Below are 27,822 nucleotides of genomic sequence, written 5' to 3'. Positions count from 1 at the left end.
GTTTAAATCAAATTAGTAACACCTGGCAGCAAAACCTCCTTCCCCATTCCTCATTTACAAGGATTTTGGACCTTTTGTTTTCTCTTATGCTAGAAAATTATCACTGTATTCCTAATACATTCCTCCCTATGCTATATGATGTTCCATTACAATACCACAGCTAGGAATAATGGGAAATGGGGAAAAAGGAGCAAACCAGTCAGAAAATACGTGAAAAACCCTGATTGAGAATTCAATTCCAAGTACTTGGGAAATAAAATTTTATAAATTATTATTATTATTATTTTTTTTTTTTTGGTTTTTCAAGACAGGGTTTCTCTGTGTACCCCTGGTTGTCCTGGACCTCACTCTGTAGACCAGGCTGGCCTCAAACTCAGAAATCCGCCTGCCTCTGCCTCCCAAGTGCTGGGATTAAAGGCGTGCGTCACCACCACCCGGCAAAATTTTATAATTTAATGGCAATAAAAATTCAGTATTTCAGAATCTTGTATTAAAACTGTAGGCATTACAACCACACACATTCAAGAGCTAGCAAGGATCATGTTCATTAATTTCCAAGTTTAGCATTATCCACTGAGAAAGACATAATTCCAACAATTTGGAACATATCTTTGTAAGAGCTTCTCAGATTCAACTTGCCAATGATTTCTCTAACAGGTCCATAATTTGATCAATGTTAATTTTCTCACCTACTATAAAAATTCATGTTTCTATACAGAAGCATGTCAAAATCCCAATCAGACAAGTATAAAAAATTTGCATGAGCTGGGAAAAAAATTCAAGCACAAAATAGATGTGGTCCAAGTCTTTTTAACCCTAGCAGTAGCGAGGCTGAGACAGGAAATATTTCTTCATTGAGACCAGTCTGCCTGATCTATGTGGGGAATTTCAGAACAGCCAGGGATAAATCATAGTGAGACCTTGTCTCAAACCAACAAAACCCAAAATCCCGTATTGCTGCAAAGTGATCATAATTAATAAAGATTCAATTTGGGACATGAATAAGGAAATCTAAACCATGTATTTAATTTACTGGGTTAAAACAGTTGGGCCCTCAGGGGATAAAAAATGACTTATCAGTGTATGCTAAATAGAACTAATACCAATAACTTAAAAATACAGTGTCTTTTTCACATAATAGGTAAGTTGTATACATATTTATGCTATTAAGTACAAATTCCAATTTTACTTTTAAAAATAACTGTGGTTACTTCCAATATATATTAAGAAACAAGGAACAAATTGTATTCTACGTTAAGGTGTATTAGAAAATTTGCTTTATCTGAGGGTGTTGGAGCACTGCACAAATCCTAGCACTCAGGAAAGGCAGAATTAAGCTCATGTTAATTCAATGCCAGAGTCAGCTGCAGAAGGTACAAGGTCATCTTACATATACACAACTACCTAAAAAAAGACAGCAAATGGGAAGTCCATGAGACAGAGGTTGAGGGAAGAGGCTTGCTCTGAGTTAGTAAATACAGAACAAATTAGGGATGAATAGGGATACCCAGTAACATCCTAGCTCAGTAATGAGACTCTGGATATAAGGTTAGTACATAAGTAAACAGACAGGCTGCCATTAGACATATGGTACATATTCTACATATGAAAGAAGGATACATCAACACAATGCACATTAGCCTCTGACCTCCTCACATGGTTAGAAGCATAAGTAAGTACCTCCTATCAAAATAATTAAATGCATTTAAAACAGTTATCTTCAGCCGGGCGGTGGTGGCGCACGCCTTTAATCCCAGCACTTGGGAGGCAGAGGCAGGCGGATTTCTGAGTTCGAGAGTTTGAGGCTAGCCTGGTCTACAGAGTGAGTTCCAGGACAGCCAGGGCTACTCAGAGAAACCCTGTCTCGAAAAACCAAAAAAAAAAAAAAAAAAAAGAAACAGTTATCTTCACTGAAAGAGAACAAAGCCTAGGACCCCTGCAAGTGCAGCCAGTGCTCTCTCCCCATGAGCCATCATTTACAGCTCCTACATGAGAAACTTTAAGGATGGTGGCATTATGAACGGGTTAGGATTTGCTCTAACGGAATGAATATCTAATTTTTTTAAACATGAAATCTTGACCTTGAATGAAGAGAAGCAGCAAGTTAAATAATCACTTATTTTTCCGGAAGATGTTTCTCTACATAGCTCGGGATACTCTGGAGCTAAGTAGACGAGGCTGGCTACCTCCTAAGCCCTAAACCCCAAGTACTGGCATTAAAGGTGTGTGCTTCTACACTTGGCCCATTATTATTATTACTATGTTTTTATTGTTTTTCAAAAGAGGGTTTTCCTGTGTCTTCCTGACTGTCCTGTAACTTATTCTGTAGCTAATACTTGGCCGAAAATTCAGAGATCATCCTGTCTGCCTCTGAAATGCTGGTAGTAAAAGTGTGCACTAAAAGTGTCTGTAGCATTACTTTTCTTAAGTAATTATTTTTATCTTATCTTTATTAGTGTGCATATATGAGTGCAAGCAATATGTCGTTGTCTGCAGATGGCATTAGAGGGTATGAGAGTCCCTTCAATTAGAGCAACAGGTAATTGAGCTAATCCTTGTGCCTGGGACTCACTGAACTGAAATCCTCTAGAAACAACCACACCAAGCTGGCTATATCATCTCAGATTACTTCTGATTACAGATTATTTCTGAAATAAGTTCACTTCAATTAAAAAAGCAGAATGCTGTGACTATAGATTTGATGTTTAAAAAAAAAAACAATTGTAATCGCTAATGTTTCCAAAATTGACAGGCAAAAACAAAGGTAACAGATTCTTGTGTTGTGCTTAAGACATGTTACTTGCAAAAACGTCTTAATGCTTACTTTTCCCACCATCTCATCATTTATGTTGGCACCGTTCTCAGAACATATGCTTTAAATATGCTTTACCAAGCACACAGGTCTCTTTGTACATTCAAACTATTAACAATCTAAAATCTCACAAGGTCTCACTTTTGAGAAAGTTTAGAACACAAATGGCCACACTTAGAACTTCTGGACATTTGTGGCACAACACATAAAAGTTTAAAAACAGGGTCTCATTCTGTAGACCATCATGTTAATGCTCCCCCATCCTCCCAAATTTGGTATTACAGGGTCCTCACCATATCAGGCTAAAAAGTATCCTTTATATATTATCTATAGCTCTAATTATGACATGCATATCAAATCAAATACAACTTTAGCTCACAGGTTTAGGGCAATTTGTGTTAATTTAAGACATTTATCTGTTTATATAGCTGTGTTACTGTGTGTACCTGTGGCCTGCAGAGGTTAGACAAAGACATAGATGTGCCAATACTGGAGTTCTAAGCACACAAATGCTAGGAACAGAACTGGGCTAAATTACAGCTTTTCTCTAAGTTGCTTCTGTCAAGGTATTATAATATACAAATATGGAAAACAAAAAGAGTAACTAGTTTTCTTTGTATAATGGGAATGCAGATGTTTAAGCAAAACTAAATTTTACCAAATGCTTGGTGTTTTTTCTAACTATTAATAGTAATTTAACTACACTTGAGATTTTTCTATACTCTGAGTTCTCTGGATAGTCATATACCTATTCTTCTTTGGAATCATTAAGATGCTAGAAGTACTTAATGAATTGAATTCTCAGTTAGTCCTTTGAAATGCAAAAAAATTTGGCATATTTTTCGAATTAGATGAAAATACAATGACTTCAAATCAGAAAGGATTCAATTCCTACCTGCCACAGCACCAAATGCCAAAGAGCCACTCATTTGTAAAGCTTGTTGTGCTGCTGGTGGAATCTGCAAACCGGTACCTGTAAAATAATAAATTTCCCAGTTATTACTATGTTAACAGCAGAAAGAAACCAAATTCTGGTCATTCATGTGGTCAACTCGAGGTGCCTGTAAAATGGCTCTGCACTAATAGACCTTCCTACAAGGATGAGAAACCGTATTCTTTAATACTGATGTACAGTAGAAGAATAAAACGTATTTCCCTCTAGTGGCACTCTGACCTCCCCAACCCATGCTGTGCCATCAGTATACCATCAAAACTAATTGTAAAAGCCAAGGAAAACTGTAGGAGGAGCTAAGGTAGGAAAAGTAAGGAGAGGAAGAGCTGGGGAGAGCAGAGAATGAAGATGGAGGATGAAGAGCCAAGCAGGTATGGAGAGCAGTCCTGAGTAACGATTTGTACTTAGGTTAGCTAATTGGGATACACCTCTAATTATGTCAGCACACTGTTATTGAGCATTATCAAACATATAAAGCCTTTGATTAACATTTAAGCTTTAGAGTTTCACTCGCTACCCGTCCTGCGAGGATGGCGGGATGGTCTAGGAATTGCCCAGCTTTTTGGAGACAGTGTAGAAGATTGGCAGAGCCATCTCCCACACTGGCGTCTCATGGGTGGCAGGGCCGGTGTCTCTATCCACTTGAGCAGACTGCCTGAACTGAGTAGCAGCGGTAAGCTGCCACCACTTGTGGTCGGCAGACCTAGGCTAGTTGGGAACATGATGGCTGATTAAGAACAAGCTAGATTGAGTGTTTTAAGTATCTCCTGCCAACAGAAAATAATCAGAACTTACTGAGTCTGGTGATATACAGAGAAAAAAAAAAAAACTATAGTGTTTACATATACAAGAATGAGAACATTAAAATTTTAATAAAAGACACTGGTAAAGACTTCAATGTATTCCTATCCGTAAACATTAACTCAAAAATATTTTTCCCATTTTGTAGTTTGCATGGCTACCTTTCCTTTTTCACCACTGTATCTATGATAAATCAGTAACGCAATTGAAAACTTACCCTCTGCAAGTCTTGCCATTAACTGGAGACGTCCAGTTGTTCCCAAGTCAATTCCAGTCCTTTCTAGTTCATCACTGTCCAAAAATGAGCTAGCACTAGAAGCATCAGTTCGTTCGGTAACATGTCCAACTTTCATTGGTCTCCCAGCTAACTCAAATCCATTAAGCTGTTCCAAAGCCTTTTTGGCACATTCTGAATCGGAAAACTAGAACAGACAACAGGAATTTTATCCGACTAATATACATTTATATCATTACTAAAACAGATCTAATATATATTAAGTCCAAAAAAATCTGAAAAAATAATAGATATAAAATTAGACCATCAATTTTGCAAATAAAGATGTAAGACAGTTTTTATTTTTTTTATTTTTTGTTTTTGTTTTTCTCTGTATAGCCCAGGCTGTCCTGGAACTCACTCTGTAGAACAGGCTAGCCTCAAACTCAGAAATCCGCCTGCCTCTGCCTCCCAAGTGCTGGGATTAAAGGCGTGCGCCACCACCACCCGGCTAAGACAGTTTTAATAAACATAGGCTATCTTAGTTTTAGGCAAAGTGTCATTTTGTAACATTCAGCATGGAACTCAGTATGTAGATCAATCTGGTCTTGAGATGCACCTACCTTACTTAGCATCTCAATTTCTGGGATTAAAAGTATGACAACATGCCTAGAAGCCTGACTGAATTTATAAGAGAATCTTCAGTGACTGAAAGACATGTTCCTCCTTGAAACTTCTAACATCATCAGCCCACCCACTAAATGTAAAAAGTTACCTTTTGCATCTCTTTCCTTTAATCTCCAGATTCATGTTCTCTGCGCTATACTCTAAGATTACCACCCTAACTCTTCTCAATAGATTCAATTAGGCTCATTTATCTTCTCGGATCTCACTCAATGATTCTTGTGGCCTCAAGAAATATTCCAATATTTTTCACATTCCCAGAAAATCTGAACAGTAGTGGGAGATATGCCTCTTTTCCAGAGGAATAGAGTTCAGTTCTAAACATCTACAAGGTATTCCATAATTCCAAATCCAGGTGATCTTATGCCCTCTTCTACCACTTCAGGCACCAAAACACGCCCACTATGTCATACACCCATATACACATAAATAAAAATGAATTTAAAAGCATCATGGCTGAGGACTTTTAATATTTGGGAGGCAGATCTTCGAATTTATTGGCAGTCTAAGTTATATAACTCCATCTTGTTACAGAAAGGGGTGTGGTGGGTGGGAAGGTTTGGTGTCCTCTTGCATCTACCTCCAGTGTGGTAACATTAAAGGTAAGCATAGAATAATGGTTAAGGCAATATTGAACGCCAAATCTTGATGAATAAAAAAAGGATATTACTAACTGGACTATGTATCCCCAACTCCCGAGCCATTTATCAATTTTTGAGACCCAGAAAACAACAATTCTAGCCAAATATCGTGTCCTTGGTCAGTAATTCTAGCAAACTCAAGAAGATAAGGTGCTCAAAGGCATGTAGAATCCAAAATGAGCTAAAGTGGCCTGGTATCACACCACATCTTTGATCCTAGCTTTTGCTAGACTAAAATCATGTTCAGGGACAGCTTAACATACACGTGAAGCCGGGCGGTGGTGGCGCACGCCTTTAATCCCAGCACTTGGGAGGCAGAGGCAGGCGGATTTCTGAGTTCGAGGCCAGCCTGGTCTACAGAGTGAGTTCCAGGACAGCCAGGGCTACACAGGGAAACCCTGTCTCGAAAAACAAAAAAAAAAAAAACAAAAAAAAAAAACATACACGTGAAATCCAGGACTACAAATAGACCTCACCCCAAAATAAACTAAGAAAGTAAGTACGTTGAGAGCCTCAGTTGAGAACCTGTCTCAGAAGAAAAATTGACAGGGGGGAAAAAAGGAAAAAATAAATTTTCTCTCTTCAACCATAATATGACATCCAAATTTTCTTTTAACTGATGGGTCTGTATACACAGGTAAGACCATGGACTTGGCTGTCAAGACATGAGTGTTTTAACCATGCCTGATGTGGCAGCTTATGCCTTAAGGACCTTCTAGGACTGGCTACATTTTGGAAGGTTAGACTTTCATAGGTAAGAATGTAAGAAGACTGGCCTGGCAGTGTATGCCTTGAATTCTACCACTGTGAAGGCAGAAATGTCATCTCAGTTTGATGCCACCCTGGCATACATGGAGAGTTATAGCCATGGTTAAACTTAGAAACAATGACACAACAATACTCTAATTCCAGGTGGATGTAACATAACTAAACCATATGAATTCTAGCACTGATATGCATAGATGAAAACAGACAATACACACACAAAATTAAAATAAGATTAAAAACAAATGTAGCCATGTTTACAAATGAAATCACTTGAAAACACTAACTCTTCATACGCAACTATCCTAAACCATACACAAACTTCTGAGATGTTACAGAAGACAATACTCACTGTAATGAATCCATATCCCTTAGATCGACCTGTTTCACTATCCATCATGAGCTGAATACTTTCAATCTAGAATTTAAAGGCATAAATTAGAAAAATTACTCCTTGAGACATAGTTTTGAAAAATCTGGAATATACTTTTATCTCCCAGTCCTCAAGAGGTAACAACCATGCTTTACATATGAAATTTCCCCCCTTGGCAGGGTAATAACTAATGGAAAAGTCAGGGGAAAAAAATTTAAATTTACCCTTCCAAAAGGTTCAAAGATCCCACGAAGCATATCTTCAGTTATGTTAAAGTGTAATGAGCCCACGTAGAGCCTCATAGGTCCAGCACTTCCCTTTTGTAAATTATTTGCCATGGCAGCAGCTCTGTTTTTTTCTGCCTATAAATGAATAAAAGTCAATGTCAAATACTAAACACTAATATAAACCAGGCAAACAGTCAACAAAAAAAAAAGAGTAAGGCAGAAACTGAAGTCATACCAAATAAATTTAGAAGTATCACAGCAAATACACAAGACTTCATCAAACATTTGGGCTAGAGAAAGTGAAAGAGAATGATGGATAGAATGGTTTGTCTAGTTATATAGAATGTTCAGAGGAAAGATGGTGGGTCAATGTCATTAACAGCACTAAATTGCATTGAAAGGCCTGTGTGCATGTTATAAAAACATTTCAATACGAAGCTATATAAACCCTGATCTTAAATTCTGAACACAATGGGTAATGTGTTCTAGTTTGCCATTTTAATAAAGTTTAAAGTATAATAATAATAAAGTATATATAGTTATATACAAAACTATATACAGTAATTATACTTCGCAGAATAACTTATTTTATGTAATCAAAAAATTAAGACTATTCACTGAATATTTGTAAATATATTCAGACATACAAACCAGTTTTAATTTAGTAATAAGGGGATTAAGGCATCATAAACAAGGACCCAAGTAAATCACTGGTATTTTTTCTATATTAAGACTTTCATAAGGCCAAAGAAATAGCTCAGAGGTTAAGAGGAGTGGCTGCTCTTCCAGAGGTCCTGAGTTCAATTCCCAGCAACCACATGGTGACTCACAACCATCTGTAATGGTATCTGATGGCCTCTTTTGGTGTGTCTGAAGAGAGCTTGAGTGTATTAAACTACATGGCAATCACATGGTGGCTCAAAACACATTTACAACGGGGTCTGCTGGCCTCTTCTTGAATGACAACGTACATGGAGAACACTTGAATACATAAATCCTTACCAAAAAAAAAAAACTTTGTGTGGAAGTTTTACCCATATGTACATTTGTGTACCATATGTATGTCTTTTGCTTAATTACAAACCTCTAAATCAAGTTACCTGTGATGCCTGTACTATGATTGGCACTCCTAAAACTCGTTGGCCAGTTAATCCAATTGCTAGAGGCACTGAACTGACATCAACAAACTCCACATAAGCAATTCCTTTGGAACGTCTTGAATTTCTATCAGAAATCATTCTCACATCTCGAACCTAAGATGAAAAGAAATGTTATTACTATTCTCTAGTCAATATCCCAGTACAAACTACACACATAATTTCTTCAACATGTAAGAGGCTTTTCCCTCAGAAATACTGTCTCAATACATGTCCCTGTGGCTTAAACTTCATTGTGTAGACCAAAGTGGCCTTAAATTCACATAAATCTGTAAACCTCTGCCTCCAGAGGTTGCAAAAAAATTTCACAACCAGTTATGGCAGTGGAACAAGTAGTAATGAAGCACGCCAGGCCAGCATGCACCATACAATCAGACTCAATAATCAATCATTGTGTATGGTGGTGCACTCCTATACTCCTAAGCATAGTTCACCCAGGTTTACAGACACATGTTCCAGGACAGCCACAGCTGCTCAGAGAAACCCTGTCTACAAGACAAGACAAACAACTCAGAATGAAGATAGAGATTTCAGTATTTAACCACATCCTATGTTCTACCAAGATTATATTATCTACCTAAGACTTGTTCCTTAAAAACCTGAGATAAATTATTGGATTGTCTTTGAAGAAAGTGTCAAGATTTTAGCTGTTCATCTTGGACTATATAAATGAAAATGTTATCAGCTAATGATTAAGTCCTTTAATACAACAGTCACGGATGATGTTATTTTAACAGGTTGTCCTGTAACCACAAGAAGCATGTCTGCCTTAACCTCAAAAGAAGCCATTATACTCAGAACATTCCTAGTATTTTTACCTTTTTACATATAAATTTTCATTTTAATACATCAAATATAATCATAGCTTAACGATAAAGAACGAATCATTTTTATATGCGACATAAGGAATATTACGGGGCAGAGGATAGCCTGAGGCAACACAGTGGGTAAGCAATAGAGGTGTCTTGCAAGAACCACAAGTCCAGAATGAAGACTTTAATAACTATGGTAAGTCTTCCAAATTTAAGTAACTTCTTACTACTGTTTCTCTTTCATTTTTTATTAACGTTCTTTTGTAGTTGTCATTCTGTTTTCCTGAGACAGTTTCCCCCCCGCCCCCAGACAGAAGGTTTCTCTGTATAGCCCTGGCTGCCCTGGAACTCACTCTGTAGACAAGGCTGGCTTCAAACTCAGTAATCTGCCTGCCTCTGTCTCCCAAGTGCTGGAATTAAAGGTGTGTGCCACCACTGCTCGGCTCTGAGACAGGTTTTTGACTATCCTGAAACTCACTCTGTATATCTCCCTGCCTCTGCCTCCTAAATTCTAGGCAGGTGCCACAACTAGCTAGCCTCCTATTAAATGTGCATAATGCCATACTGTCACTATCCATGATTACATTCTAAAATTGGAAGCTAAGTTCTTAATTGCTAATGGCATAAGCACAATGCAAATAAATAGGACTTTGAGAAAGCTGCAACTGACCTGGAAAACTCTTCCCTGAAGACTAGCTCTCATAGTACAGAAGGCACTTAAACAAGCTGCCTAAGGGAGATAAGCTAACTGCCCCAGTCTTCTATGTTTGATGAAGAGACTGCACTCACAAAAAATACAACAGCAACAATACAGCAGCGAAAACAAGACATACCTGATGAGCTAGTTTTCTAATACTAAGTGGTGTTAGCCCTAGAACTATACACATACAAAGACCAATACATGAACTCAGCCAATTGTATTTCTATATATGAGAAGTAATTAAAGGGAAGGTAAGATTTTTTTTATCTGTAACCCTATTGTGCCAAATACACAGTCTTTGGTTTTCTTTGGAGAAAAGTTTTTTCCTTACTTTGAGACAGGGTTTCTGTTTAGCCTCTGATGTCCTAGAACTTAATGTTGACCAGGCTGGCCTCAAACTCAAAGATCACCCTGCCTCTGCCTCCTGAGTGCTGTGGTTAAAGGCTTCCAAGAGCACTACCTATTTTTTTTTTTTTTGGACAAAACTCTATGTAGCCACGGCTGTCCTTTGAAATCACAGCGATATATCATGATATAGGATTTAAGGTACATGTTACCACACCCAAACACAGTGACAATTACTGAAAAATACTCTACAAACTTACATTCTTTAAAATTTGGTAAGTTACCTTTCCTACTGTAGAGAAAAATTCTTCCAAATCTCTTGGTCGAATTCTTGCTGCCAGTTGCATGCAGAAAACTGTCCTTGCATCCCTTTCCTCAGGAGTGAGATTATCAATAGGTTCCCTAACAAAAGAAAAACCACAAAATTAACTTTGGAATATTATTTGGACACAGGGACTAATGTATCATGGTTGTCCCCAAATCCTCTGTGTTCTTTGGTTTTTCGAGACAGGGTTTCTCTGAGTAGCCCTGGCTGTCCTGGAACTCACTCTGTAGACCAGGCTAGCCTCAAACTCTCGAACTCAGAAATCCGCCTGCCTCTGCCTCCCAAGTGCTGGGACTAAAGGCGTGCGCCACCACCGCTACTAAGAATGTTTCTCTGTGTAAGCTTTGCTGTACTGGAATTCTCCCTGTAGACCAGGCTACCATAAAACCAAGTGCTGGGAAAGATGCCTGCCACCACAGCCCACTTAAACTCCTTTCTTAACCAAGAAGGCTCTTGGACGTGTGTGTGTGTGTGTGTACACCTATTAAGGTGACACATCTCTAATGTATTTCTGAATGTATGCAAGTATACTCAATCATTCAAAGCTCACAAAGATCAGAACACTCAAAATTTGAATTACCTATGACTGTGAACTGCCATGTAAGTGCTGGAAATTGAACCCAGGCTTTTTCAACAGTCAAGTGCTTATAAGCACCAAGTATTCTCAACAGCCCTATCTTGAACATTCTATTTCTACTTCTCAGTTTGTTGGATTTATAGACCTGCATCATTCTAAGCAGTTGTAGGTATCACTGCAATAAATCTTTATCAAATTTGTAGTCTTCAGGGGATTGAGGCCCACAATGCACACATTAGGCAAATGATCTACACTGAAATGTGTCTCCAGTCCTGGAGTAATTTTTAATGTATATACTTCAGTAAAAATGTAAACAAGGAGTTAGAAAGATGAATTGCCATTTAAGGGTATTTGCTGCCATGCAGAGGCTATGCTCTATTCCCAACATTATATTATGAATCACAATTCCAGTTCTCTTCTGATCTCGAGAAACCAAGTAAACAGTACACATAATAGAGGCAGAAAAACATTACATTAATTTAAAAATAAGCTTCAATTTGTAGTCAATTTTTCAAAATACAGTTGTACTTTCTCCCCCCCCCTCCCCCCACTTCGAGACAGATTTCTCTGTATAGCCCTGGCTGTCCTGGAACTCACTCTGTAGACCAGGATGGCCTCAAACTCAGAAATCTGCCTGCCTCTGCCTCCCAAGTGCTGGGATTAAAGGCGTGCGCCACCACCGCCCGGCCAGTTGTACTTTCATCTGTACAAAATGTTCACAATACAAAGTCTACTTCCTTTGACAGAGTAATTGAAAAAAAAATTTTGCTAATCAGACTATTCGAGATACCACAGCTAAAACAACTGTCCTTAAGTCAACAAAGCAGTTATTTCTCCATATTAAAGAGCTAATCAAGGAGCCTTCACAATTGAAAGACAAATTGTAGGAGTGAACAAAATCTACATAATGAAAACAAAATATGCAACTAAATTTGAAAACTTGAAATGATCAATGTGAGAATGCAACCTTCAAAGAGTTCCAGGGATTCCAATTGAATTGGCATTATTTCAATGACAAAAACTAATACACAGAGCTTAGGAGTTTATTTCTGTAGAAAAGCAACTGCTTATCATATTCCAAATTCTAAATGAGGAAATAAAGGGAGTGATCAAATCAAGTTACAAACAGCAGTAGGAGACAAGAGGCAAGAAAGAACAAAGAATCACTCTATCTATGTGGAATTTCCATAATGGAATATAATTTACATGTCAAAAAAAAAAAAAAAAAAGAGCCAGGCAGTGGTGAAAGGCTCTCAGCTATCTATGTGAACCAACCTCCTGTTAACTAATGGAGATATTCATTCCTCAACCTTGAAATTGTTAGGAATAAAGGTTCAAGATATGGTGTTCAACAATTTTCACAAAAAAATTGATCTATTAACATTACTCATTGTTAATAGATATCAGCACCTAAGGGCCATATATTGCTCTTCCAGATGACCTGACTTCAGTTTGCAGTACCATGTTGGGTGACTCACAACCACCTGTAACTCCTTAGTGTTAATAACTCTTGTCCCTTAGGACACCTAAGCTCACACCCAAATACATTACTTAAAACAGTAAAATCAGGGCTGGAGAGATGGCTCAGTGGTTAAGAGCACTGACTGAACTTCCAGAGATCCTGAGTTCAAATCCCAGCAACCACATGGTGGCTCACAGCCATCTGTAATGAGATCTGATGCCCTCTTCTGGTGTGTCTGAAGACAGCTACAGTGTATTCATATATAATAAATAAATAAATCTTTAAAAAAAAAAAAAAACAAAAAAAAACAGTAAAATCAGCCGGGCGGTGGTGACGCACGCCTTTAATCCCAGCACTTGGGAGGCAGAGGCAGGCGGATTTCTGAGTGCGTGGCCAGCCTGGTCTACAGAGTGAGTTCCAGGACAGCCAGGGCTACACAGAGAAACCATATCTCAAAAAACAAAGAAACAAAAAGCAAAACAATTAAAGAAAATCTTTTAAGTAATATATGTATAATAGAAACATGGTCATATTCTATATACTACTAGAAACTTCTTAGAAACAAAAAAAAAGTTCTTATACTTCTTAGAAACAAAAAAAGATAGATCAGAGAAGTCAGTAGAGAATTTTTTTTGTAAATCCAATAAGCTATAAAAAAACACAGATTCAGAGACTGAGGATTTTCTTACAAGTAAACCAAATGTTCACAATAAATCAGTATTTGTTCCAATTTCATAAACATGTAAGATTTTATCTAATCCAAAAATTTTAAGATTAGAATACATCCCATAACAAGTTTAACAACTAGAAGACTGGCTACCCTTACCAAAATCTATCGTTCTCAGTTCTCAGCAACCTAACGAAGCTCAGAACTATCTGTACTCCAGTTCCAGGAAATCTAACCCTTCTTACGGGCTTGGAGGGCACCCGGCATGATATCCTTCATAAATATTCCTGGAAACAAACACTCCTTTTAAAAAAAATATAAGTTGGGCACAGTGGCACACACTGTTATCCCAGCACTAAAGTGGCACAGGCAAGTAGAACTGAAGGACTGGGCCAAACAGAATGTTTCAAGTTACCTATGGCTAAAAAGGTGTACCTTGCCCCCCAAAAATTAATTAATTGGGCTGAGATGGAGATGCTCTTCCTGAGGTCCTGAGTTCAATTCCCAGCAACCACATCGTGTCTCTCATCCATCTATAATGGGATCTGATGCTTTCTTCTCGTGTGCATGAAGTTAGCTACAGTGTACTCATATACATAAAATAATAAACCTTCAAAAAAATAATGAAAATAAATTTAAAGTATTCTACTTAAGGTCAACCATGTTAGTGAAGCATGATACCAAAAGTTAAAATGTGCTCTGAAGCACTCTGCATTATACAGTTGGAAACTTATTGAGGAAATAATTTAAGAAACTTCATGAATATATTTAACCATTCAATCATATAAGATATATAAGGTGAAATGTACTTTTTCATGCAACCATGCTAAAGTAGTAAAACTTATGATTGTTACTTTATTTTACTACAAGAGCTATTCAAATGTTACTACTTAAGAATTCCATGAAGGCTGGAGAGATCGGTTAAGAGCACTAATTGCTCTTCCAGAGGTCCTGAGTTCAAGTCCCAGCAAAAACATGGTGGCTCACAATCATCTATAATGGGATTTGATCCTCTCTTCTGGTGTGTTGGAAGACATCAACAGTGTACTCATATAAAAAAAAATTCCATATGAAATGAAGCCTACTTAAAATCATCAGGGCAACTGCCATGACAAACCTCTTTGTGTAAATACAGAAAAAGATGATCTATAATATCTGCACTTTCAAATAATATTAAAGATTATATGAGGACCAAGCTACTGAAAGTTCATAATCACTGTACAATATCACTGTACATAATCACGGTACAAATACTCAAAAAGGAATTTAAAGACTTAACATGATTATTTTCATTATATAAATTTAAGAAGTTTTTTTTTTGTTTGCAGAAAAGTTGGGGGGACGGGGGAGCCAACAGTTACCTCACAGGGCTCTTGTCTTTCCTGAATGGACTTTTGCTTCGGGATCGTCTTCTGCTGCAAGGTTAAAAAATTTCACAAGTTAACCAAACAGGTACAATCACATTAGTTTCTTGAAATACAATTTAAACAATTCAGAAGTATGTTTAAAAACCTTAATTTGATGCTATGAGGCAACCCAATCTTTCCTCGGATGGCACTGTTAAATTTTGGTCCGGAGCTAAAAAGAAAACACAAAATTACACTAGTTACAGGTTTAGGGTGTGTTGCTAACATCAAGTTCATGGGCTCCCCAACAAGTCAAATACTGTTTAGGCTGCTTCTTTTCTACCTCAATTATATAGAGGAAACAACAGAACTTAGAAAAATCATAACTTTATCCCAGACCTGTAGCCCTTGTTTTTCTATCCTGGACCAGGTTCAAGGTGCCAAGAACTAAAGTTACAGCCTCAAAATTTTTTGGTTCTTAAAAAAAAAAAAAAACTCATCACATCTATTTTCAATCATATAATCATGAACATGAGTCTTTAAAAATACAAATAGGGTAAAAACAATTACCTCTGTACTCTCATCCCAATATTGGTTTATATATAATTCTTTAAAAAGTATGCACTTAACATGTACACACTATACATTTTTATTCAACAACTTTTGACACAGGGTCATGAAATTCAGGTAACTTTTTTTTTAATTATTTATTTTATGTATATGGGTACACCATAGCGGCCTTCAGACACACCAGAAGAGGGCACCAGATTCCATTACAGATTATCTTGAGCCACCATGTGGTTGCTGGGTATTGAACTCAAGACCTCTGGAAGAGCAGCCCATGCTCTTAACTGCTGAGCCATCTCTCCAGCCCCTCAGATAACTCTTGAACTCACTATTTAGCAAAGAGTGATCATGAACTCTTGTTTCTCCTGACTCAACCTGAGATTCCAGTGCTGAGTTACTGCCTGTACCCCCTTACTCATCTTTTTCTTCACTCCCCCTCACTCCTTCCCCCTTCTCAAGGCAGGGTACAGACCTGGTTGCTATGGAACTCACTAAAGATAGACCACAGTCAGAGATTCCACCTGACTCTGCCTTTACTCAGATTAAAGGTGCATTCTACCTATGATAAGCACAGAGCTCTTTTGTCTTTTAACACAGGTTCTTACTGTATCTTCCAATTGGCCTGAAACTCACAAAGATCCTGTCTGACTAGTGCTGGAATCAAATGTGAGTGCCACCTTGCCCAGTTTCCATGTAGCAATTCTTAATCGGAATTATCAGAATATTCATGGTACTATATTATTATAGAAGATATAATAAAAATTCAACATTAGTTCACTAAGGAAAAAAATTAAGACTTTTATGATGCAAAGACAACTTTCAGTTCTGGAATACACCTGTCCCATAGCCCAACACCAATATTGCAAAACATGATAAAAGAGGGGTTCACAGTAACTCAATCATAATATAAATAACGTTTGTCCCTTTTTAAAGATAAAGCTTACTTAAAGGCTCATACATAAGATATGTCCTATAGTATTCAATCATCGTCATTAAAGAGGATTGGCTCAGTAGAGTATTAGTTGCTCTTGCAAAGGTTCTGAGTTCAATTCCCAGCAACCAATTGGCTTGTCCTTCAATAATAGGATCTGATAATTTTTCTGTCATATAGGAACACATGGAAATTAAGCACTCACATACACAAATAATCAGAAAAAAATGTTTTAAAAAAATCTGTATTAAAGAACTATGAGGGTCCTTTAATTAGGCTCAGTAAAATAAAGATGTTAAAAGATTTGTTATTTACATTTAGTTTTAAGAAAAACTATGCTGCCGGGTGGTGGTGGAGCACACCTTTAATCCCAGCACTTGGGAGGCGGAGGCAGAGGCAGGCGGATTTCTGAGTTCGTGGCCAGCCTGGTCTACAGAGTGAGTTCCAGGACAGCCAGGGTTACAGAGAAACCCTGTCTCAAAAAAAAAAAAAAAAGAAAAAAGAAAAGAAAAACTATGCCAACTTATAATCAAGTTGTTTCAAATAAAACTCTTCTGTCCCTTCTAACTCAGACTTTAAAACAAACTTTTTTCTTTTTTATAGGGTATATATATGCCTGACTTTGCTTACAATTCACATTGTAGATCAATGTGGGCTGGAACTTAGCAGGCTTGGAAATGTGCTCTGTAAACCAGGCTGGCCTTAAATTCACAAAGATGTGCCTCTGCCAGCCCTACTGTACTTCTCCTTTGGTTATAAAACCGTATAGCTAATAGCCACCACAAACTTCAATTCAAACCAAAACAAGAAGTATTTAAATTAAGTCAGACTTGAGTAAAAAGCAGACATAAATAATAGCTTCTCAAAAATAGTATTCCGATTTTTAAACCTATCTGTCCCCTATTTAGTTCACCCCAGTAAGAAAATTTACAGTCTTAAAGGATAAACCTTTAGAAAAACCAAAAAAAAAAAAAAAGAAGAAGAAGAAAAAATGTCTAATATATTCAGAATTTTTGCTCAGTGGTAGAGCACTTGCCCTAGGTTTGGTCCTCAGCAAACCAGGGCAAGAAAAACAATAAAAATAGCATGAAGACTATGATATAAACTAATATAAACATAAAAAAACAGAGGGGCATCCAGACTCAGATACACACACTATACAATAAAAATTATCCAGGATCCAAAATATTTTCACATTATAGCAGTATCTAATAGGCATATTGTTGACATTCTTTATTATTATGTCCAAGTTTATTCCTCAACCAAAGCACAGAGGCTTATTCAGTTGACCATCTTTAAATTCAATTCTAAACTACTTACATCCTATAAATTAAACATATTAAGGGAAATAAAGCTTTCATAATGTCCCCAAGTTCAGTTCCCAGTATCCACATATCCATAAGCTCACAAATGCCTCCTGTAACCCATTAACCCCTTCCCTGGCCGGGGGGGGTGGGGGGGCGGAATGTCCAATGCTTTTGGACTAGCTGAAATCTAACAAGCACAGATACTTTAAAAAGTGGTTTTAAAAGGTGTGCTTAGTAAAGAATTAAGGACTTAAACATCAAAGAAGATTCATGCTTGTTTTAATCCTTGCTTAGAAATGCAGTTTCTTTCTTTTTCTTTTTTTGGGTTTCTCTGTGTAGCCTTGGCTGTCCTGGAACTCAGAAATCTGCCTGACTCCGCCTGCCTCCGCCTCACAAGTGCTGGGATTAAAGGCGGGTGCCACCACTACTGGGCTAGAAACACAGTTTCTTTCCAAAGCTGTTAATACAGATTTTAAAAAAAAAATTTTCGGGGTGGTGGCGGTGCACGCCTTTAATCCCAGCACTTGGGAGGCAGAGGCAGGCGGATTTCTGAGTTCGAGGCCAGCCTGGTCTTCAGAGTGAGTTCCAGGACAGCCAGAACTACACAGAGAAACCGTCTTGAAAAAAAAAAAAAAGAAAAGAAAGAAATAACAGGAGTAATGAGCCCGAAGCATAAAAAATTTGAGCTACACACAACATTTTCTTGTAACTAATTTATCTACCTGTACTTTACAGTTCACCAACTTTAGGCTATATCAAGCACTCGAGTGCTTTATTTTAATTTGGACTGTTGTACAACTTCTAGCTTGTGAAGAAAAACAGCTGCTAAGTCTGGTAGATTGTAAATTTTATATAGGAGTCCACATACTACATTTTCTTTCCTTACTAGCTTCAATGTTGTTATCCTTAATTTAATTATGGATTTATCTATTCCTATTCCTCCAGTTAAACTGCTATCTAAACACATGAAACAGCAGTCTTAATAACAATTACATACTAGGGACTTCTGTAGCGGCCTCGGAATCTTCTATCTCGACTTCGTGAGCGGCTTCGTCTCCGTTCTTTGCTTCTACTTCGTTTCCGCTCTCGGCTTTTGCTCTTTTTCCTTTCTCTATCTCTACTTCGTTTCCGTTCTTTACTTTTGCTTCTTTTTCTCTCATGACTACGACTTCTGCTCTTGCTTTTTTTTCTCCTGAGGGGGGAAAAAGTACCATTACATGCTGGTTTAAATAGCAACCAATTATACACTTCCTTTTATGGTCAAAATGTTTATTTTTTTGTTAATGTATTTTTACCACTGTTCAATGGTACAAAAATCATACTTTAGGGAAAACAGTTCCTAAGTATGGGACTTAACTCCCCAACCTTTCCTTCATGTTAACTGAAGATAGTTAAAAGAATTGAGAGACAGGATTAAGAGGAAGAATTCTCAATGATCTCCTGAGGCAGCTACCGCTTGAAAGAAGAAAACAGGACTTGCTGGTAAGTAGAAAACCAAGCCTGAACTTTTAAAAAACTTCAAGTTTAACTGCCATTCACATAACAGACCAATTCATATCATGGTACAGGCTATAGATTAAGTTACAGCATGTTCACAATCAAGAAATAGTAATTGTCATATAAAATTTTTTCATTAAAAATTTATAGTCAAATTTGATACAGTATACATGTAAGAATGTTTTATACTTTTCAAAACACAATATATAAATATATGTATGTTTTGCTTTTTATGGGCAAAATTACAATAAAGGATCCTAAGAATGCAGTAAAATACACTTTCACAACCCGAGATTTTACTGTAACCACTTAAAGCTATAACAAAATAGAAATTGCCCTTTTTAAGCTTGTTTATTTAAGCCTGTTGGATGCAATTAAAACAATTTGACCTTCCTTGGAAAGTAAAAAAAAAAAAAAAGCCAGTCAGTTATCTTTCCACTCATTTCTGGGTTCTTCACAGTTTTTCACATTAACAATTAAACCTTGAAATCTGTACCTCTGTCATCACCCAAATTAGAGGTGCCTTCAGATATTTGAATGTAAATTGAAAGACATTTCAAAATAAGTTTACTCCACCAAAATGTCCATTTGTAAGTGGTCCGAGATCTGAACATTTTGACATCTCTACATCATTAGGAAAATTAATGAGCTATTTAATTTGTATCAAAGCAAAATTAGCACAAGAACAACTGAGGTGTGCCTCAGAGAACCTGTAAGCAGGTCATCTTAGAGTGCATTGAAAATAGAAAATGAAGACACCCACCTTCTGGAATCTTGAAACCCACACTCCAATCACAAGGAGATGTAGAGCTTTCCAAGGAGGCAGAAACTTTGTCTAAAATTTCAAGATAATCCACCTGACTGTCAGAAATATGCTAGGTAGCACATGACAGAAAATTAGGCTACACTCATTATTTATGTAGTAGTAAAAGCAACTCCAATGCTCAGGAAGGGCAACAATTAACATTCCAACTTTGATGTTTCAAACCCTGACACCACTTCTTAGGACTAAAGAATTCTAAGATGGCTAAAACCATAAGTCCTACCTATATTACTTCAAATTAGGGGATAAGGTTACAATTAATTCCATTCCCCAGAAAAAAAAGGATAGTAATTGTTGCTCTGCTTAAATGTGGCCCATAGCAGAGTCGATCTGCCTATATTTACATTTCATAGGCCCCCAATCTTATTCTTCCAAAAGCTAAACAAACAAAAACAAAAAAACCAGAATTTTAACTCAACATCTTCTTGCTAGACTTTTCACAAGCAAATGCCCACCCACATCTGAAGGCAACCCAAGATAGGTAAATAGACAACATCAATTATCCAGAAAATACTATCTTCTACAAAAAAGCCCAGACAAGATTGTTACAAGAAACCAACGTACTTCTCTAGAACAAATTACAGCATTAGAAAACATTTTTTCAACTAAAGAAATGGTCATAAATTCCATGCTAATAGTCAAATCCTGTTACAACTTAAATGGGACTTTCCCAAGTCTTTAGTGGCAGTGGAATTTTGTACTGAACATCATTGAAGTAAATGGTCCACTGGGCCTTTGGACTTTTTGGTTATATGGCCTCTGCTGTAAAGGTGTTTTGCTATAACTGGATTTGACCTCTTCCATGTAAGAAGATCTAAATTTTAAATGCAAAGTATTCTGGAAAATAAGAAAAAAAATAGAAAAGTCATTTATTCCAAAATTTGATAATCGACACCACAGTATCCAATATATTTTTAACTGTGCCATTTTACTGTTATTCTTTTCTGATTCTTTAAAGACTTAACAAAATGAAGTTTGATTTGAGACTGCAAAACTGGTTACAGTAACAAATACTTCCATGAGGTTAGTAACCTCAGATACCTCAGAGCGTATTGGAGGCCTTGACAAACTCAGTGTTAAAATTTTAAACTCTTCAGAAAATAGGCTAAAAGGTTGTTACATTAAACTTTGATTCCTTTACTACTGGGATACAATACAGTGTGTAATAAATGACAATTAGTTTTTTAGTTTATATACTTAGCTAACTTTGTCAGAATGTAGTTTCCTATTCTTACTACCTTAACAGCAATAGTTATCTCCAACATTCAATGGCTTTTAATTCAACAGTATTAGCATGAACCACACCAAAATGACATCTACCTTAGGTTAACATAAATTACCTTAAAGCAAGAGCAGATGTTTGTTTTGTCTCATCTATCCATCTATCTATCTTTTACATTATGTTCATTACATAATGACATTTTCCTTCAGATCACCAGATTAAAAACTTTGTAACTAATTTAAGCAATCACCTAATTTAAATCAGCTGTAACTTAAGTCAGACAGAAGTATTTTGAACATTTTAAAGATATTACTAAACGAAGTATGTAGGAAAGCTCAGAATAAAAGTTTCATATTAAATTACCCAACTGACTCTACAGCAGAACACTTATTTCATTGAGCATTTAATGCTCTAATTCCTCATAAAAAGCTTGGTGATCTTTCAAGAGTTTAGATACAGGATTAGGAGTACAATCTGAAGAGATTAGTGAGAATAAGTGAAGTTAGAAAATAGTGCAGAATTTCCATTCAAGTTTATCCTCATCCTTTTGAATTTAAGATAAAAATCTTTTCTAAGTCACTAGGCCAGAGTCTAAAAATGAGTAATTTTTATAAACTGGTAGATACCTGTCCCTGGGTTTTCTTTCGGCTATAAAATTATGAAACTGAAACTTTAGGAAACTCAATTCAGAAAAGACTGAAAATGCACACTATGAACCCTGTCAACTATTATCCAAATCCCCTTTAGTAAGAAACTATTATTGACTCCCACCTAAGCTTGTACAAGGAAAAAAAAACTTCAATGAATTAGACCTTCTCTCTTAACATCTTGATCTAAGAAATCCAGCTGGAATTTTGATCATCTTGCCTCATCTTAAGTGAGAAAATTATACGCCTGAACCACAACGCCCAACCCACGTTAATTCCTTACCACATTAAGATTATAAAACCTTGGCTTAGCAAAACCTAAATAACCCACATCAAACAATTTTCTCATCTATTTTATGAAATTATATCAACCTACCTAACAAAGTTGTTGTGAGGAGGACTGAGGTAGTTATTATGAAGCACTTTGAGCTCTTAGGAGGAGGAAAAGAGCCAAAAAGAATCAAATAAGTGGCTATTTTATCATTGTTTTTTTAATTAAGTATTACGTGGTCATGATATGACAAAATGTTTTAGTATGGCATTATAAACATAGGCTAGGACATCTTGATGTACTAACATGACCACTATCATGTGAAGAGTTACTAATCTTGGAGATGAATCGTATTTCACAACAGCCGCAGCCTCCAACCTTATTAATTGGATCCTGTTTCAACTGTTAATATACCTTTTTTTGTATACTGTATTCTGTACTAAATCTGTAGCATCAAGTTCTTATTTCAACTTAGTCATCTATCTCTCAATTATATTACATACTCTTAATGGTCTACTTGGATACACTAGAGATAAAAAGGCCCAAGAAAAGAAACAAAGAAAAAAAATCCCATCAAAACTATTAAGTATACTTCATTACTATCAAAAGGGCCTTTAAGCAGCAAGAAACGGAAACAACTGATAGCTGATTCCTTTTGTGAATGAAGGTAAGCAGTACTTTCCATTTCCTTGGCATTTTTTTTCTATAACATCTTCTATCTCAATGATTCCTCTCATAACATCTCCAAAGCCAGTTACCAAATTTAAAGCATTATAGAACTCAAGAGAATCATGGGAGTTTGGAGAGCAAAGTGTCCAGAAGGTCTTTGGAACCATAGCCTGAAGTCTATATACCACAAAGCCCACGGCATTATATCCTGAAGGACTTTCTCATCTCAAATGTTATAAGCAGTTTTCTAAAAGACGAAGAAAACCATAGTCTGATGCTTTACCCGAAGAACAGATTTCCACAAGGTTAGTTCCCACCCCCCCCAGGTTCCTTAGTCAAACTTACTTTTTGCTACGTTCTTCATGGCCGTTAGCACTGTTCAACTTGTTCTCATCCTAAGCAAGGTTGATAGAAGAACATCATGAGGACGAAGTGGTAACATTTCAAGTTGTCAAAGGGTAAAGGGAATAGGAATAAGAAAATACAAAACAATTTTAAAACTAATTACTTATTTAGTTTAACATGGAAGGCTATAAAAAAATTTAGATGGTATACGTTTAACCACTTTGTTGCTAATAATTAAGTCATCAAGAAACAAAAAATTAAAATCTTTCCACATTTAACATGTTATATTTTACTTTCTTATTGTTTAGATATTAAATAAAGTCATCCAGAATTACAATGTTGAAGTGGTTAAAGATTTCTATGAAACATGAAGTCATTTTGAGTTTTAGTCCATGTGCTATTGTCCCTTTTGTCGGTACCATGGCTCTATTTCTGCCTAAGCCCCAAGTGGCCATGCTAGCAGCCAGCCACTATCGATTTCCTGTGACCGATGCCATTCCTGAGATCTTCGCCCATTTCCGTTGGAGGGTTGGGACTGTAAGAGCTTGATGCCACCTCTGTCACACATCTCGCCCTGAAGCAAACAGGGATTCACACTGCTTTAGTAATGTTGACTCCCAAGAACCCAAGAAAAGTTCATTAATAATCCACCAGTCCAGCCTAAACACTTCCTACTTCCATACCTGTTTACATGGAATTACAGCCAAGTTAAACTACAAGAAACATTAAAGCAGAACGTATGGCTTCAAGAGTCTAGCATTGCAAAATTACACTACTTAAAGCTATCAGAATTCATCCAAAAGGCACCACATGGTCCTGCTACACTCCAAGACAAACGTATTATTTTTAAACGGTTTAAGCGCAATGTTTCTTTCACAGTTTGAACACATCACCAATAGTAGGATATCTAAGTTACAAGGCTTAAGGTTGTGACACCAGTGATAATGCATGCATGCACACTGCTATTTTCACCACCAACTGGTCAAAGAATGAAGAGTGCTTACTTTTACTGTGATACCGAAATGGGTCATATTGTATTACTAGCCAAAATACTTCCTTTCTAGTTTTTAGTGTGAAAAACTATGGCAGGGCCTAATTAAAAACAAAATACTATGGAGAACAGTAAAACAGTCATCAAGTGACTCTAAGCTGTGATACTGTCTCTTGCCTTTTTTCTTTTCTTTCTTCTTTTTCTTGTTTTTTTTTTTCCTTTTCTTTTTTTTGTTACTTTCTATTCAGGGATCCAAGAATCTTAGTAATTATTAACTGAAAAGCAGATCAATACCTGCCTGTTTTAAGGTTCACTATTACCAGCCTTATATCTATTTATATAAAATAAATTTTAAATCTCACCCATTTCTTCTTTCAAGACTTGTAAGATTTACTTGCCAGAGACTGGTTGTAATTTATTATTCTTGGACCCCTGCAATTTTCCCAAACCACTACATTCACCTTTTTGCTATACCAAACTGGAGCTGGTAATTCTTAGTTGAGTCATTTTACCTAGGGGACCACGGTACAGCGATAAGTCACTCAATTACTACCTTATGATTGACAGTTCACACTGGAATCAAAGGTGAATTCATGGGAGTAGAGGTGAGATATCGTTAGGCAAGTCTACAAAGAGAGATAGATGGGCATTTATTCATCACGCTGAAGTGAAACTACTGCACAATATTATTACATCAATAGCATATATTTACTTTTGTAAGTTACACGTAATGCATCTCTGATAAGATAATCAAGAGGGCTCCGGGAAGGTTAGTTTACATTTCAGCAGTAGTTTCGTGAATAATGCTAAATTAAGAAATATATTAAAGCTCACTAGCATGTTTTCTCACCTTCTTGTAAGGGGCCTCAAGCATTGCTTCAATATCAATATCGTCTGCCATTTTCTCTACTCGCCTGGGGAAGAACAAGACAGTCCTGTAAGTAAACAACCTGCAATTCTCATTTTTTAAAAAAAAAATCTCCTTGACCTAAATACTCAAAGCCTGAGAAAAATTCTTTACAAGCACTACGATGGCTAAAATTGTGCGATGCACAACACACAAGGCTGACTTGGCTAAGTAAATGCGGTATGTTTCTTTCATCTAACACAGGAGCAGAATTCAATGTCTGATTTCAAAAACCCGCCCAGGAACCGCTAAAACCGGACCTGAGAATAGGAACCAGAGCGCTTCCTTTAGCACAAAACCCGCGCTGCCATTTTAGCGGCAGAGGGAAACTCCCTCTGCTGGGAGGGGTTGTGTACCAAGGTAGCGTTCGACAGGCGCCATGTTGGGAGGTCGCGACCAGCCCCGGCCTCCAAAGGACAGATCTTTATCTGCCCGAGGTCCCCACGAAGTTCCTTGTCACTACGAAAATCTCCACAATGCCCTTGCCAGAAATGAAGGGCACAGCCAGGGAGAGGTGACCAAGCTTCCCGAAAGGCCCCCTCCCCCTCTGCGCGCTGATAAAAGCGTCTAAAAGCCTCGGCATCTCCGACCACCCGACCTAAGGCAGCCTGACCACGACTCGCACTCCGCGACGCCCTATACCTGTGCGGGTTTTCGCGCGCCTGTGCTCGACTCGGGAAGTCGGCTGCCGCTGCCGCCGCCGCCGCCGCCGCCGCCGCCGCCGCTGTTGCTACTGTTAAGCCACTAGGCCCAGGCCGCGGTACCGCCCAACCCGAATATCGGGCCCCGAGGGCGTCTAGGCCCAAGCGAATCTAAAAGAAACAATGGGATTAAAGGAGCCCGCGACGGAGAGCAGGGCAGCGGCTTCGGCAGCTCAGGATCCACCCCTGCGACAGCGTCGACTAGCTCCCTGAAATGGCGGCCGCTGCTCCTCCGTACTCACATTCACCAACACATACACACACACAAACACCCGGGGTCTCCCGGAGCCTCAGCACGGGCTCTCGCGAGAAACTGCCCAGTGTTCCAGCCTGGAAAGCACTAAATATCGCGAGATCTCACTACGGCTTCAGCGACCGTGGCCCAATCTCGTGCAATGATTGCGCCACAGATGATCCCATCCTCCCTTCCCCCAATTCGGAAAGGCTTCTCGGACTCCCCCTCCAGATAGGCACCCAAATCTCGCGAGGCTACGCCGTCTGCAGGGCAGAGACAGTTGGTGCACTGACTGTCAATCTTTGGAAGAGTGCCTTGCTGAGTGGGTCATTGCTGTCATCCCGGCTGGTGTCATGTCCTCACTGGGTGTGAAGGTTTCCCCTCTCGGAGCCGACCGACCCCCGCCCCCAACACCCGCCCTCCCACGCAGATGGCTGTCAAGGTCGCCATAAGGCAACCTATTATAGTACATATGGCTGTAGGGTAAGACATTCGTGTCCAGATTCACCGATGATGAAAACGCATGCAGACACGAATGATCTGTTCATAGGGGAATGGGAATAAAAAAATAGGATTTTCTTGTCATTTGGTGTCACCAGTTAGATGCGGTCTCGATGGTGAAGCTTTAGAAACACCCTTTGAAACCGGAGGCAGTGGACAAGGTGGGAAGAAACCGCAGTGTGTAGTTTTCTAACTCCTGAATTTAGTCGGGCTATGTATCGGGACTATTTTTTACTTTAAAAGATACCCTAGCATTGCCCTAGGATTTTGATTGTCTACGTGTAAATTTACCGCTTTTGTTTATTTTTATTGGATTTTGTTGGCCTTTTGTGTATTTGGGAGTGTTTAATTCTGTGGCAGAGAAGCTGAGAGATCATTGGAAGATTTTTTTCCCTTTCACATAATAAAAAACGTTTTCAGATAAAATTAAATATCAAACCAGTCTTGAAACCTCATCAGCAGCTTAATAATTGAGAGCATAAAAGATTCAAAATGTCACACCTTGGTTGGTGTTGCTGCTCCAACACTGAGTGACCTTGGGCACGTAAATTAAGTTCTCCATATATTCCATTTCCTCCTCAAGGGGTGGTATTATAATTAGTACCAAGGATAAGCTTGACACTAACCAAGGTTGCATATGTTCACTAACGAATTCCCAGATTTAGCAGGGGATGTCTTTCCAGGTGGGCTCTCCATGGAATGTATGAATGCTCGTGAGGAGTAGCAAGATCAAGTGGAATGACTCGGAAACTGCTTGGAGCTGTAATAACAGTTGGCAGCTGGCTTTTCTAGCATCCCTGGTAGAGCCTATCTATAGTTCTAGCACGCAGAAAACAGAAGCAGGGGGATCTCTGTGAATTTGAGGTCAGCCTAGTCTGTATGAGGAGTTCCAGGCTAGCCAGAACTAGGTAGTGAGACCCTATCTCAAAAAGAAATAATAGTAATAATAAAATTAGATGATATGGATTTCTCTCTCAGATGTAGCACATTGCCTGAAATCACTGATAGTTTCCTGCTGAAAGATTAGACTTTCCAACATCCCTTGTGGACTACTGAAACTTTTCAGCCCCTATAAGGAGCTACACCCCATCTTCTTCTATAGGGATTTTGACCATACGGGGGAAGGGTAACAGAGATGCCCCTTCACCCTGAATAAACATGGTCTTGCCTAACTAAAGTCAGACCAAGCCCCTCTCTGTCTTCTTTCTCTCTACAGCTGGCCTTAATTAATAGTCCTGTCCTGGGCTGACAAGTCAAGGACAACCTGTGCCACACAGGAAAGGCTATGAAAAAGACAGAAGGGGGACTGGAGAGAAAGCAGTGAGAGCACTGACTACTCCTGTAGAGA

The 27,822-nt window shown here is 38.0% G+C and overlaps 1 protein-coding gene across 10 annotated transcripts in view; it reads right to left on the bottom strand.

Annotated features, from left to right (window-relative positions):
* Window positions 1-26,061, bottom strand: part of Rbm39 (RNA binding motif protein 39) — a 32,992-nt gene extending 6,931 nt beyond the window's left edge. For 2 of the 10 annotated variants that reach the window (XM_028775253.1, XM_028775258.1), the window contains exons 1-13: window positions 25,680-26,061; window positions 24,981-25,044; window positions 24,684-24,756; window positions 23,140-23,189; window positions 18,663-18,857; window positions 15,027-15,092; window positions 14,876-14,929; window positions 10,768-10,885; window positions 8,570-8,722; window positions 7,467-7,604; window positions 7,222-7,287; window positions 4,783-4,987; window positions 3,708-3,785 (exon numbers count right to left, since the gene is read on the bottom strand). In XM_028775253.1, the coding sequence (XP_028631086.1) occupies window positions 3,708-3,785; window positions 4,783-4,987; window positions 7,222-7,287; window positions 7,467-7,604; window positions 8,570-8,722; window positions 10,768-10,830 (703 nt within the window). In that variant the 5' untranslated portion in view covers window positions 10,831-10,885; window positions 14,876-14,929; window positions 15,027-15,092; ... (3 more) ...; window positions 24,981-25,044; window positions 25,680-26,061. Of the gene's footprint in view, window positions 1-3,707; window positions 3,786-4,782; window positions 4,988-7,221; window positions 7,288-7,466; window positions 7,605-8,569; window positions 8,723-10,767; window positions 10,886-14,875; window positions 14,930-15,026; window positions 15,093-18,662; window positions 18,858-19,925; window positions 19,998-22,230; window positions 22,286-23,139; window positions 23,190-24,683; window positions 24,757-24,980; window positions 25,045-25,679 lie in introns of all 10 variants that reach the window. The other 8 variants (XM_028775249.1, XM_028775251.1, XM_028775256.1 and 5 more) reach the window with 7 other exon arrangements.
* Window positions 26,062-27,822: the final 1,761 nt, after the last annotated feature.

Source organism: Grammomys surdaster, unplaced genomic scaffold (assembly GCF_004785775.1).
Source record: "Grammomys surdaster isolate TR1022 unplaced genomic scaffold, NIH_TR_1.0 254, whole genome shotgun sequence".
NCBI classification, from domain to species: domain Eukaryota; kingdom Metazoa; phylum Chordata; class Mammalia; order Rodentia; family Muridae; genus Grammomys; species Grammomys surdaster.
Note: the sequence above shows the minus strand (reverse complement) of the source record. Positions and strands in the feature narration are given on the sequence as shown.